The sequence below is a fragment of the Poromitra crassiceps genome (assembly GCF_964638095.1).
Source record: "Poromitra crassiceps genome assembly, chromosome: 7".
Classification (NCBI taxonomy): domain Eukaryota; kingdom Metazoa; phylum Chordata; class Actinopteri; order Beryciformes; family Melamphaidae; genus Poromitra; species Poromitra crassiceps.
Genome location: NC_139628.1, coordinates 27,334,182 through 27,347,083, shown reverse-complemented (window position 1 = coordinate 27,347,083; position 12,902 = coordinate 27,334,182). Strand labels below are relative to the sequence as shown.

The 12,902-nt window shown below is 41.5% G+C and overlaps 1 protein-coding gene across 1 annotated transcript; it reads right to left on the bottom strand.

Moving 5' to 3' along the window:
• Positions 1–220: 220 nt before the first annotated feature.
• vbp1 (von Hippel-Lindau binding protein 1) lies at positions 221–12,253 on the bottom strand. The gene is made up of 6 exons (XM_083640457.1): positions 12,154–12,253; positions 11,347–11,471; positions 10,133–10,199; positions 7,380–7,478; positions 4,017–4,155; positions 221–1,963 (listed from the first exon to the last, which is right to left on the bottom strand). Exons 1-6 carry the CDS (start codon positions 12,232–12,234, stop codon positions 1,887–1,889), a joined length of 588 nt encoding a protein of 195 aa, XP_083496583.1. The 5' UTR covers positions 12,235–12,253; the 3' UTR covers positions 221–1,886.
• Positions 12,254–12,902: the final 649 nt, after the last annotated feature.

Below are 12,902 nucleotides of genomic sequence, written 5' to 3'. Positions count from 1 at the left end.
CCCAACTGATATTCTTATAGTTACTGTCTGAAAGCACAAACTTAAGTCTAGAATAGATACTCATTTGTCTGTTTTTCTTGTTGCTTGCTTTGGCTAATCTGTCCAGCAGTTTGAGGGCAGAGTTAAAGATACGAGGGGAAAATGGTCAGGTATAGAGTTAGACAATTGAAAGGGGGGAGGGGCAGGAGCCAGAACTGGAGGGATGAACACAGACAGTGGGGATTTGCAAAGCTTTTACTTCTATCAACTGAAACTCTACTATACAGATTTAACAGTTTATTATAAACAGAAACTGCATTTCATTAGATTATAGAGCATCCATTCTCAATTATGACACAATAGATTGCATATGACTACTATGGTCATGTCAGATGCCGCAAGCATAGAGTACTGCAGGAATGAATCTGGAAGTAGCACTTCAGTTCGTAAGGGTAAAGGGCTATGGGGTTTTAGTATGGGGATTTTGGTTAAATGCATGAAATAAAAGTTGGGTAAAAGCTTATGGGAGTGCACATTTTGGATCTTCACAAACATGGACTTTTAATGACTTTTGAAGCATAAATGCATGTTTTTTTTTATGCAATTTTCAGAAAATGTTTAAAGTCACGAAAGTGGTCGTTTGTGAAGATTATCCTGCTGAACACAAATTACCACTCCCACAAACTTTTGGTAACCAGACCTTATTTCATATCCTGACTCCGCCAGATGGGGGCGGCATTGTTCCACAAATTCACAATAAATGTGAACGAACTCATCCATCTGGCAGCGTCAGGTTACTTATTTCATGCATTAAACTGAACTCCCACAGCCTTTTCCCCATAAGAACCAACATGGTGGCAATTTCTAGTTAAGCCTACAAAAAGACATCATCCCTGCGGTACTCCCATTTGGATTATAAAGAAAAAACACATCCTGGACTGAAAGGTATTTGACCCTAAACCGGAGAGGTCTACAGCTTCTCATCGGCACAATGAAGCACACACAGATCACCAGGGTCACGGTCTTATCTCTTTGCCCAAATTTTCATCTTTTACTTCATTCATTGTTTAATGGGTAGTACAGTTAGAGACAAATAAATACAGACAGACCAGCGGCAAACAGGAGAAGAGAGGAAGAGATGGACGAAGGAGGAGGTGCTGACCAGGAGCAGAACTAACAGAACAGGAACATAGATCCTTCTGATCTCCTGTGAACTGTGGTGTTTTGATAGAAGTGAAAACGGGGGCACCATGAGGCGAAACGGTCCCAAAAAATCGTGTTACTCTAAAGCGCTGAAATCTTCCTCATCCTACAAGCCCGATTCTACCAAGTACCTCAACCTAACCAACAGCGGCCAATGAGATCATAGTCAGAGAAAAAAAACACACAAGTGCCAGGTCAGTAAGTGGGGAGAATGACATGCTGAAGAAAGACAACGCGAGAGAAACCTCACTGATGATCCTCCAAAAATTAAATGAATATACTTAATCACTAAAAAGAATACAAAAACTGCCTCATTGCCTTTTGTTTTTTTGTTAGATTTTACTTGAAAAAAATACTTGAAAAAGTAACAAATCAACAGAAAAAAAGTAGTGGTGGAAGATTGAGCTTGGGATCTGAAGAGAAGACATATTCAAAATAATAAAGAAGTGTGAGGTACGCTTGATTTAAATCGGCTTGAGGTTCGGCACCTGCACTTTCACTCCAAACAACATAAGTTGAGTTCAATCAAGCGCACCACAACTTTTTTGGAAACATTTCAAACATGCCTTCCTTCAGCTCAGCTCTGGGGTGAACATGTACATGATGGGGGGGGGGGGGGGGTCACTAAAGGGGCTATTTAGCAGGAGGGGATGTGGGGTGCTGTCCCGTGGGGTGCTGTCCCGTGGGGCGCTGTTCCATCGATATTAAGACTTGTCGGCTGATTTGAGGAGGTTGTCTTTGCTCCTTCTCTTCACGTCCCAGTTGTAGACCCGCGCCATGTCTGAGAGGGGCAACGCATTAAGGAACAATGGAGGGAGAGTGACGACAGTCGTCTAAAGCAGCGTTTCTCAACTGGTGGGTCGCGGGGCCGTTTTGATTGGGTCGCGGACATTGGCAAAAAAAAAAAAAAAAAATCATATTTCATTTGAGTCAAATTCAGATTATTGAAACTGGATTAGCCTGACCAGTTTTACTTGTTTAACAAGCTGAAGCATATGCTCTGCCTTTTCATTTCATATTTAATTTTAGTTCAATTCAGATGATTGAAACTGGATTAGCATGGCCCCAGTTTAATAAAAAGTTATGACCAGTTTAACTAAAAAGCATATAGCCTGCCTGTGATTCAAGAAAAGTCTGCCTTTTTATTTCATATTAGTTAAATTCAGACTATTGAAACTGGATTAGCATGACCAGGTTAACTTGTTTTATTATTATTATTATTATTATTATTATTATTATTATTATTAACTTGTTTAAAAACATATAGGCATGTAATTCAAGTCTGCCTTTCATTTCATATTTCATACAGTTCAAATAAGACTTTCTGAGCATGGCCAGTTTGACTTGTTTAAATTTAAAAACATATAGGCCTGTAATTCAAGTCTGCCTTATTTAAATTGGTTTTTAGCCCTAGTTGCACTTCTGTTGCACTTTTTTGTTCATTTGAGGTTTATAACAGTGCATGAAGGCATTGTGTATTAAATTAATGTGCTATTTTTTGTGCAATAAATTTGAGTGGTTTAAAAAAAATCTGAAATTTGGGTCGCGACTTCATGACAAGGAAAATAGTGGGTCCTGAGGCTACACCAGTTGAGAACCACTGGTCTAAAGGTCATAATAAAAACAGTCTTTCCACTTCAGATTTTATGTCATATTGGAGCTTGGGAGGTCATTTTAGTTTGCACTTCTATTGCAGGGGTAATAATGAGCATCAATAAATACAACTGTAAACTTTTAAGACTAAACTTACTTATGATTAAGAGGGAAATCTGGATCAATTATACCATTTCAACTTGTAACATTTTCTCTCACTGTGATGGAGCAGCCTTGCTTAAAAAATGCAGAGGAAATGTAAACACACACACAAACAACAACAACAACAAACACCACCACCACAACAAAACACAGTTGGCTCTTAATTCAATACCGACCAAATTAATATAGCTGCTAAAACATTGTTTGTCAACCAGACAGGTGCATGGAATGTTATGATTAAAAAAACAACAACATATATATCTATATGAATTTGCCAGACAGACATCACTGGCTGTCAATCTAAACAGATGTAGCAGCAGATTAAACATGAAGAAGTTGAAATAAATATCTCAGTTTGAACTTAAGTTGCAACCTTTCTTTTCTTTTTCTTGCATTTGCAAATTTGCCAACTTTGTTGCCTAAATAGATGCCTTGTTTGGCATCACATTTAAAGAAATATTAATGATTGTGTATTGTAATTGTAAAATGCTTTTTCCTAAAACAGATCATTGGATTGTTTGTTGGAAATGAAAATCTGTACCTTATTGTATTTGTATATGTTTTAACCCTTTTTTGTAATTGTCTCACCTGCAACTGATTGGAGAAGGTGTGCCCTATAAAAAGGGTCACACCTCCTTATGTTGTACTGCACCCTGACGAAGGCACTTTCGCAGAAACATGTTGGTGTAACCATTAAAACACAGCAGAGGAGATTTTGAGTGTGCGACGTCTTTTCTTTATGTTACTTTGAATTTTCATTAGTCTGCACCTCTTCAAACTTTTTGGGTGTGCTCCACTCTATATACTTTGAATTGCATTTGCAAATACATGTGTTGTAACTATAATATATAAAAGGTTTGTGTTTTTTACAGCATGATGCTGGACATGGAAAATATTGACTGCAAAAAAGGTTGAGAACCAGCGCACTAAAAGATGAAATAACATGAAAAAGAGTTAACGTACGACAAGTGCAAGAGAAGTGATGAAACCACATCAACCGAGTCACAGAACTTGGTGGCACCTCTGGGCCAGTTGTCACCTGAAAACTGGGCAGTTTGTGCATCTGGGCAAAAGGATACTGACTTCGGTGGTGGTGAACTGGTCCCGCAGGAAGTCCAGGTCCTCCTCCAGTGACTCCAGATTACGAGTGGCTGTGGAGAGGTTCTTCTCTAGGAGTGCCTGGGCTTCGTCAATGTCGTACTCTAACATGACATTCGCCTTTGAGGGGGTGAAAGAGAGCAAACGAGAGGAAGATATTTATTTAAAGGTCCCATTCCGTGCAAAAGCTGTTTTTACTTCTAAATGCATATATGCTGTTGTCATCCCTCCCTGTAATGAGTGCTCAGAACCTCAGAACTGCCAGAGTTGGATTTGTCCCTATCGAGCTCTCTCCTGCTGTCTCCTTCAAGCCACGCCCCTTACACTCTGTTCTCCCAGACGGTTTCGTGTTACGTCACACGGCTCCTTAAGCATACTGCGCGCGGTCTCTCTCACACAACCTACCTGCGCCATTTTGTCTATTCTTTGCCATAGCAAGCTGTTTCAGCGCGAGATTCATCATGACCTGTTGGTCTGTGCTAACCATTTCAGCCCAGAATGTTTCAACAATCTGGGGCAGTACAATCAAGGTTTAGCCACAAAATTAACACTTCTAGCTGGAGCACGCCAACTGTACGTGATCCAGCAACTGCGGAGGTGCATTCGGTAAGTCTAGGCATTTTGAGATGTCCTGTTTAGCGCAGCAACCGTTAAGTTAGCGATAGCTCGTTGCTAACGTTAGTTGTGGACACAACCTAGCGTGCTGGTCCACGGACGCTAATCTGATTGGCCGCTGGGAGCCTGGGGTGGGCTCTCCCCCAGCGGCCAATGGGAACTGTTAGTTCTGAATATATTATAGAAACAGACCATTCCTGGGAAGCGACGAGATGAGGAAGTGAGAACTCCGTCAGAACGAACAGGGTTGCTATATTTTCGACAAATTAATCCAGAATCATGTTTTATGGACCAGAGACACACGTATTTAAGAGGTTACAGCTGCACGAATTGGGACCTTTAAACAAGTCTGTTTGTGTAAAGAATAGAAAATGAGTTGGTATGCTTGTTTAAGATGAGGTCATGAATAGCCACTTATTTTCGGTCCTATCCTGTACATTTCGGTTACTTCATTCCTATTGCGTTTGCTTTTCGAGTGAAATTCAAATCAGAACGTACCGACCGTCCTAACCCTATGCTACTCTCTCTCAATTGGGCGAAATTAGCTCAGGAGGTAGAGCTGTTGTGGTTGTGGTTCCCGGTTCGAGGCCGGCTCCTCCCGGTAGTGTGTAGGGCTGGGTATTGACAAGGACCTCACGATGCGATACGTATCACGATACATGGGTTGCGATACGATTGTATCATGATACATTGCGATACAATACATATTGCGATATATTGCAGTACTCTACATAATTGACTGAAAATTTAAAAATAGAGCTAAAAATACAACACGCTGTGTACCACCCAGGTAGTGTAACAATATGTACATCACTTTATATTGATAACTTAGTGGACAAATTGAGTCAAAACTACTGTTGAGTGTCTTAATGAACGCACTGAAATAAAAAGTATTCTTATTATGTCACTGAACACACGGCTGTGCAAAAAAATCGATATGGCGATATATCACGATATTTTTCTGAATCGATAACAGTATTGTGGAAAAAAGTATCGCGATATATTGCCGTATCGATTTTATTCACACAGCTCTAGTAGTGTGTCGAAGTGTCCTTGAGCAAGACACTGAACCCCTAACTGCTCCTGATGAGCAGTTGGCACCGTGCATGGCTACAGACCCGTCGGTGGGTCAATGTGAGTGTGAATGGGTGAATGTGAGGTATTGGGTAGTCGATAGACTATATAAAATGCGCTCTATAAATACAGTCCGTTTACCATTTACCAATTGCCTCACGCCACAAATAAATAGATAAGTTCAAAAGACAAATAGGGATTTAATTTAACGAATTGACGCTTGTGATTGGGTATGGAGAAAGCCTATCGCTGTGTGAGTGAGAGTGTTAAAAACCTAGCGTAAGGGATTTTAAAGCAAGCTCCGAGGAACTTTTAACTGGTTATGAAACCGTCTAAATGTAATACTGATGCCTCACATCTTACCTACATCAGCAAATGACATCAGAGGAGGTGAGGAGATCGGCGATTTCTATATCGTTTTTCTAAATGTCTGTGCACGGGTCGAGACAGTGGGACTTCCTGTTCCGGCCGGTGAATGAACCAATAACATGAACCTTATGCAGTAAATAAAACAGCAGGGGAGGCTCTCTAACTTGGAGACGCCGTACGTGGCCTGTCGTGGCCCGGACAGCCCGGTGGAGACAGTGGGAGGAGACTGTGTTCAGTGGGAGGAGAGACTGTGTTCAGGACATGCAATCTTCGTTCCGTGAGAACACTATCGCTTTTGCCCACAAGGGCCGCTAAAATCAACACAAAATGAAAGTTCCCTAGTATCTGCTTTAAAAAGTATCTTAGAGTAACGCTCCATCATGAACAATGACTCTCACCCACTCCACGGCGTGCTGGTCAAACACAGGAGCACGTTCAGTGAGAGGCTGATCCCACCCAGATGCAACACAGAGAGGCACAGGAAATCATTCCTGCCTGTGGCCATTGGACTCTTTAACGCCTCACTTAGAAGAGCACCTCGGAGACACTCGGTCTCCCTGAGACTGAGTCAGCCGATAGGTTAACTGTGCCTTAGCTGAGCCACATGTAATGTGCAAGTTGACTGAAATTAATTCCAGTGTGCAATAACTGCAATTTGACACGTACTGTACATTCTACTTTATTCTACTTTATTTTAGTTTACTCTATTGCATTTTACTGCATTTTACTTTATTGTATTGACTGTTTACGTTTAGGGAGATACTGTGTTATGCTATGTGTGTTATGTGGATATTCATGCCTGAGTGCGAGCAGCTGTAACTTGTCCCAATTTCCCCCCGGGGATCATTAAAGTCTTTCTGATTCTGATTCTGATAAAGATCAGATCAGATTAGAATATGATAATTAAAACAGACCAAAAACTAGTCTAAAACAGGCCCATGTCTTCAAATCTAACGTAACCTATACAGCCAAGATATGACAAAGTGATGCTGGGGAGCAGCCGATGATATGAGCATTTACCAAACACAGGATCTGATGGAACTACATGTTTCTTTTCATTAGAAGCTAAACTAAGTACTAAATACTAAGTTTTGGTATTACTTTCTCCATCTTAGACAAGTTACTATTCATGTTTTTATGCGGTGTTGTGAAGCACTTTGTAAACTGATTTTAGATAACTGATACATGAATAAGGAATAATATCATTGTGATCTATTGTACAGGAAAATGACAATGTGGTCATGTTTCTATGTACTATTGGAGGCGGGCTCTAAGCTGCTACTTACCCCTAGCCATAGGCAGACTTTGTCAGTGGGCGGCACTGAGGCTTTGCAGTAAACATTGTCAGCCAATAGGAAGTGTGTTTGCATGGGGTCTGTGGTTTCCTGGGGAGAATAAAAAGCAATAAAAAGCATAAGAAAAACATGGAAAGTCAAAAGGCATCAATTGCATTCAAGCTTCAACTTAAGATGTGTTGTAAAATTATATATATGTGTATATATATATACAGTATATATATATATTTATATATATATATATATATATATATACACATCACCATGCAACTTCCCCAGTTGATTACTGTCATTAAGACTTTTTTTTCTATTACAAGTCTTCTGAAATTGTACGTTTAAATATGCAAATAAGGCATTGTATACAGACAGGATATATATATATTATATATATATATATATATATATATATATATACATATATATATATAATTTATTTAGAGTGAAGAAGAGGTAGTGATGAATGAGGGACGAGGTAGAAGAAGGTGATGGAGAGAACAAAGCAGAGTCACTGCAGTAGTGATGGGCGGGTTTGAACGAATTGTTCGAAGCTCGAGACTCTTTTTACTGACTCAGGACTATTGTCTGACTCGACTCGCCCCCTGTATCAAGTTAATTGCTGTATTAGCCCTGTGAGCAAACAACCACTTTGGCGCTTGTTTCAACTCAGTACTCGCTCTCCCGGAGGCAAAATCCCCTCCCTGCCCTGAGCTGAGGGGCGAGCGGAGCAGAGCCCAGCGTAGCAGAGGCCGCAGCCCCTCACTGCCTGGGGCTGCCTTGAGTCCCCTCGCTAGTACTACTCGCCTCGCTCTCGGAGCTCCCTGCTCGCTCTACTCTTCTGTCACCAGGGTGCCCTGAGCTGGAGCTGACTCAACCCGTCTGCACAGGCTAGCACTCGTCTCGCTCACTCACAAATTCCATGCCACAGTCAGTAACCAACCATGAATGTTAACCAGTACAGGAATTTAGCCAGGGGCAAGGGCAAAAATGCCCCCAAGAAATCTCAGAATGCCCCTAAAAGCCATGATCATTGGGCAAAAATTGCCCCCAAGATTTCTATATTTTTCTTTTCGTTCAATTCATTTAATTTCCATCTCTAATACACACTCAGCACCTGCAAGCTGGTTGTCTGAAGAAGATGATGAAGAACACACTCACACAAACAGTGCTGTTGTCGACACTACGCTTTAGCAACTTTATGCAGTAAATACTTGTGTAAATGCTGTCATTTTTTAGACCGTGGGGGCAAAATCTGCCCCGCAAAATATTTTATTTTATTTCCTACAGTGATGTTAACAATAAAATAATTTTATACCAAAAATGTGCCTACCTCGGGGTTGGTTTGTTTGCTCCCCTCATGTTAGAATGTATTCACAATATACATCAGGTTCATCTAGCAATGGTAATTATTTAATCATGAAATAAAAAAATGCCTGCGAGTTGCAACCGCTGCCTTTTGGAGATGAACTCCTAAATGACAACATAGTTTAAAACCACAATAGTGAAACGAGTCAGCTCGAGTAGAGCTGAGCTGACAACATGGCTCTGCCTGAGTGGGTGGAAGTCGTGGGTTCAGCGGGTGCGAGTATGACTGCTGGTCTGGGGTCAGCTGCTGAGCTGAGCTGGACACATGCTTTTGAGCATCACTAATCACAACACAGCCCCCACAAAATGACCCGTTTCACTATCAGAATTTGATCCATTTGGTCCAATAACATTTAGAAAATCTAGAAGTGCCACATGATCAAGCGGCTGTAGCTCAGGAGGTAGAGCGGGTCGTCCATTAATCGCTTTGGATAAAAGAGGTCGGTGGTTCGATTCCCGCCTCCTCTAGTCTGCATGTCGAAGTGTCCTTGGGCAAGATACTGAACCCCAAATTGCTCCCGATGGTGTGCCAGCACCCTGCGTGGGTAGCCTCCCGCCATCGGTGTGTGATTGGGTGAATGTACCTACTGATTGTAAAGCGCTTTGGATAAAAGCGCTATATAAATGCAGGCCATTTACCATTTAAATTATTTTAGCCCGTTCAAGTTAGCAGACTCAGCTCAACTCGAGGGCTAAGCCGAAAGTTACCCAGCAGAATAGCAGAGTCGGACGTCTCTGGTGTGCTGCTGTGGGCGGGGGAGGGGGGGGGGGCGATTCCCCAGGTTCTGAGGGTAACTGACTCAGGTGACTCGAAAACCCGACTCTCTTTAGTGAGTCACTCATACAAACTCGAGTTAGTAAAACGAGTCGAACCCCCCATCCACATCACTGCATCATCACTATATCCACATCACTGCATCATCCACTACACTGCAGTTCTGCATGGCTCCAATTCAGAATTTCTGGACTCTTCTGTGAAATCCAATGGCACACAACACTAATAACGTGCCAAATAAATGTCACCCTTTGTATTAAAAAAAAAAAAATTGTTCAATAGCTAATTTGAATGTCCAGCCTCCCCCCTCCCTTTCTTTTTTATTTTCTTTGCTAGAACAGCCATCAGACAATTTGCTATTTGGTTATTATTCTTTCAAAAGATGCATGTTTGTTTGTTGTTGTTTCTTTCACCAGAAGCCAAGATTAACTTGTGGGTTGTTTTAGAAGCAATTAACTACAGATTTTCATAACATTTCAAAAACATTGTGGGATATACTCTATGTGCATCCTTTTCCAGGCCTTCACGTTTACACACGCACGCACACACACACACACACACACACAAATCCCCTTTTCCAGGTTTTCCAAACCTGTCCCTGGTTTACCCTTTTCTTCTGCATGTGTCGTAGGATTTCTAGCGTCTGTTTGATTTGTGGGATCTGGTTTTTCAACCTACAAACCAAGAGAAAGGAGAGGGTTTTAGTCATAAAAAGAAAGCGAGTGTGTGTGTGTGTGTGTGTGTGTGTGTGTGTGTGTGTGTGCACCAAGGATGAGCTAGACTCAAAAAAGAAATGTATCTTGCATTATCCACTCTATCAGAAATAATAAAAAGCTCTATCATTAGCAAAGAATTAAGCTGATTGCGGCTAAGTTTTCTCTGAGGCTGGTTCCTTCCCATGTCTGCTGCTTCAGCATATAAAGCTTAAATACATATTATAAGAGTGGTATATAAAGACTAGTGTCCATTAGCACGTCTCACACCGTCCTTTCACACCGTTAGCCAGATCTTATTGTCCTTGTAACGTTGTGTAAGTGTATTAGGGATGGGCATTTTAAGTCATTTCAATAATCGAGTTAGTACTCTCCTTCTATTATGAACGAGTAACGGGGTACGGGGAATAAATAAAAGGTCCGTGTGGAAACACTTAAAGTGGAGCAAACGTTTGGCTATGGTAAACAGTTAATTTCGTAGGCTATATATGCCTGTAAGAATATCTATTACTATGGAATTTATTACTATGACTTTGCATGGGAAAACATGTTGCCTGGAGCGCTTTTTGTGGGGGGAAATAAGCGAACGGACAGTGATATGGTGATCTGATGTTAGCTTAGAAGCCGTTAGCCTGGCTCCGTAACCTCTTAAATCAGCTGGTTAGCACTTTGTTCAAGCAGACAATAGTGTTGTGGAACAAGAGAAGATCTGGTCACTGTTGTAGTTGTGTAAATCCACTGATTACGTCCGGGGTTCTGCCAAAAAGTGATCGCCAAAAAGTGAATCGTTCTCCATATGTGTTGTTGCTTATTGGAAATGTCAGTGGAGTCAAGGAGTAAACTAGTGCTAAGTTTTGAATTAGTTTGATCAAGCGGGCGTTATGGAGAAGCGTGCGTCTGTCTCGTGTCGTGTGCACCAGGGATTTCCCCTCTGCATTGTTAAAGTGTGAGTACCCGAATGGTAGAAACGTTACTCGAATAGTAAAGTTATTAACGAGTACTCTTGCCCATCCCTAAAGTATATAGTGTGGAAATAGGTCAAAATGTCGTCAGTGGCACCGCCACCGAGACTGTGCTTGCTGAATACAGTGCTTCCGATCAGTGTTACCTGAGTTTCTTCTGAGACAGGTTGAGCTCCATGTATTTGTATTTCTGGTACTGCTCATCCAGCTTCCTCAGGACTGCATCTGCTGTCTCATTGCCTGGCTGCTTCATAAACGACTCCACATCCTCCTGTCAGCCAGCACAGTAACGAGCCAACAAACACATCGTCAGCCCTGCAGTGCCACAATGGACACCTAGCATTTGTTGATTACATGACAATGGGTTCATAGTGTTCCTGACAGTTTCCCTGATGACAAGCCAACTGCTCCGTCTGCCAACGTTACCGAATTTAGCTACAAGCGTTCGTTCCTTTGGGGACAAAATTCAACCAGTATTTATTGAAGTTCTTATAATGAGTTGGGCTAGGTCTTGCACTGAAATATTGGCTAATAATTAATATGCTAGCTAGTTAGGAGATTAGCTACACTGTTATGGTAAATGAGTTAACAGCGAGTTAGGATTCCATGCAAGACTAAAAAAACAACAACTTGCAAGTTGACTGGCTAACGTGTAGCTTAGCTTAAATGGGAAGAGGAAACGGTGGTCAGCTTCTGCTAGGCAATTACGCTACGTGACAGCAAGAACAAGCTAGCATTGCACACACAGAGGCAAGCTGCTTTCAAGCAGTTATTTCCCTACATGGACGTGAGTCGCCGCCCAGCAGCGTTGGCTGTTTTAGCTAACGTGCTAGGCTAGCTAGCTGGTAGCAAGCAAGACACGCCCGCACACAAGATAGGAACGCGTGTATGTGTTGTCTGCCTCTGAACCTGACGGACAGAACATACTGTATGGAATGTCATGGTTTACGCACCACAAATGTTGCTTCGGGGATCCCGAGGTGCTTTTTCTTTGTCGCCTGTACGGCATTGCTGTTGTCTATGGTCGCCGCCATCTTGGAAAGAAACTACTCCCTCCTCTTCCTTACGTAAAAGTTTGGGCGTCGCCTGGACCCTTGACTGTCCCCAGTGGTGAGACACTTGGCTGCAATCTTTACCCTGCTACATACAGTTAATAGCCTACATTCTCCAGGGTACATAAATACAGCAATATCTCAATTTGCCAGAACACTTTTCAGGGGTCTGGAATTAATCTGGTACAACAACAAATAAAAAATGCACCCACGCGGGCACTGATGATGTCACCGATGATGTCATTGATGATCAGTGTTGGGGGTAACTCATTACAAAAGTAACATATTACATGTAATATATTACTTTTAGCAGTAACTCAGTAATATAACTTATTACTTATAGGATTTCAGTAATATTATACCAGTTACTTTGTCAAGTTACAAATTGAGTTACATGTGATTAAATCAAAGCACACATTTCAAAAAGATACAATAATTTCCTAATCAAACTGTGTGTTTTTATGCAAATAACCACTATACATGACAATAACAAAGGAAAATAATAACATTTAGAATTTTGGACTGTTTACACTGATTTCAAGGTGGTTGAAATTATTTTTCGGGATGGTTCCGGGGTGGCAATGTCATTCTGCTGCTGCTGTTATTTTGGTGAAAGTAATGCAAAAGTAGTGTAATAAGTAATGAGTTAC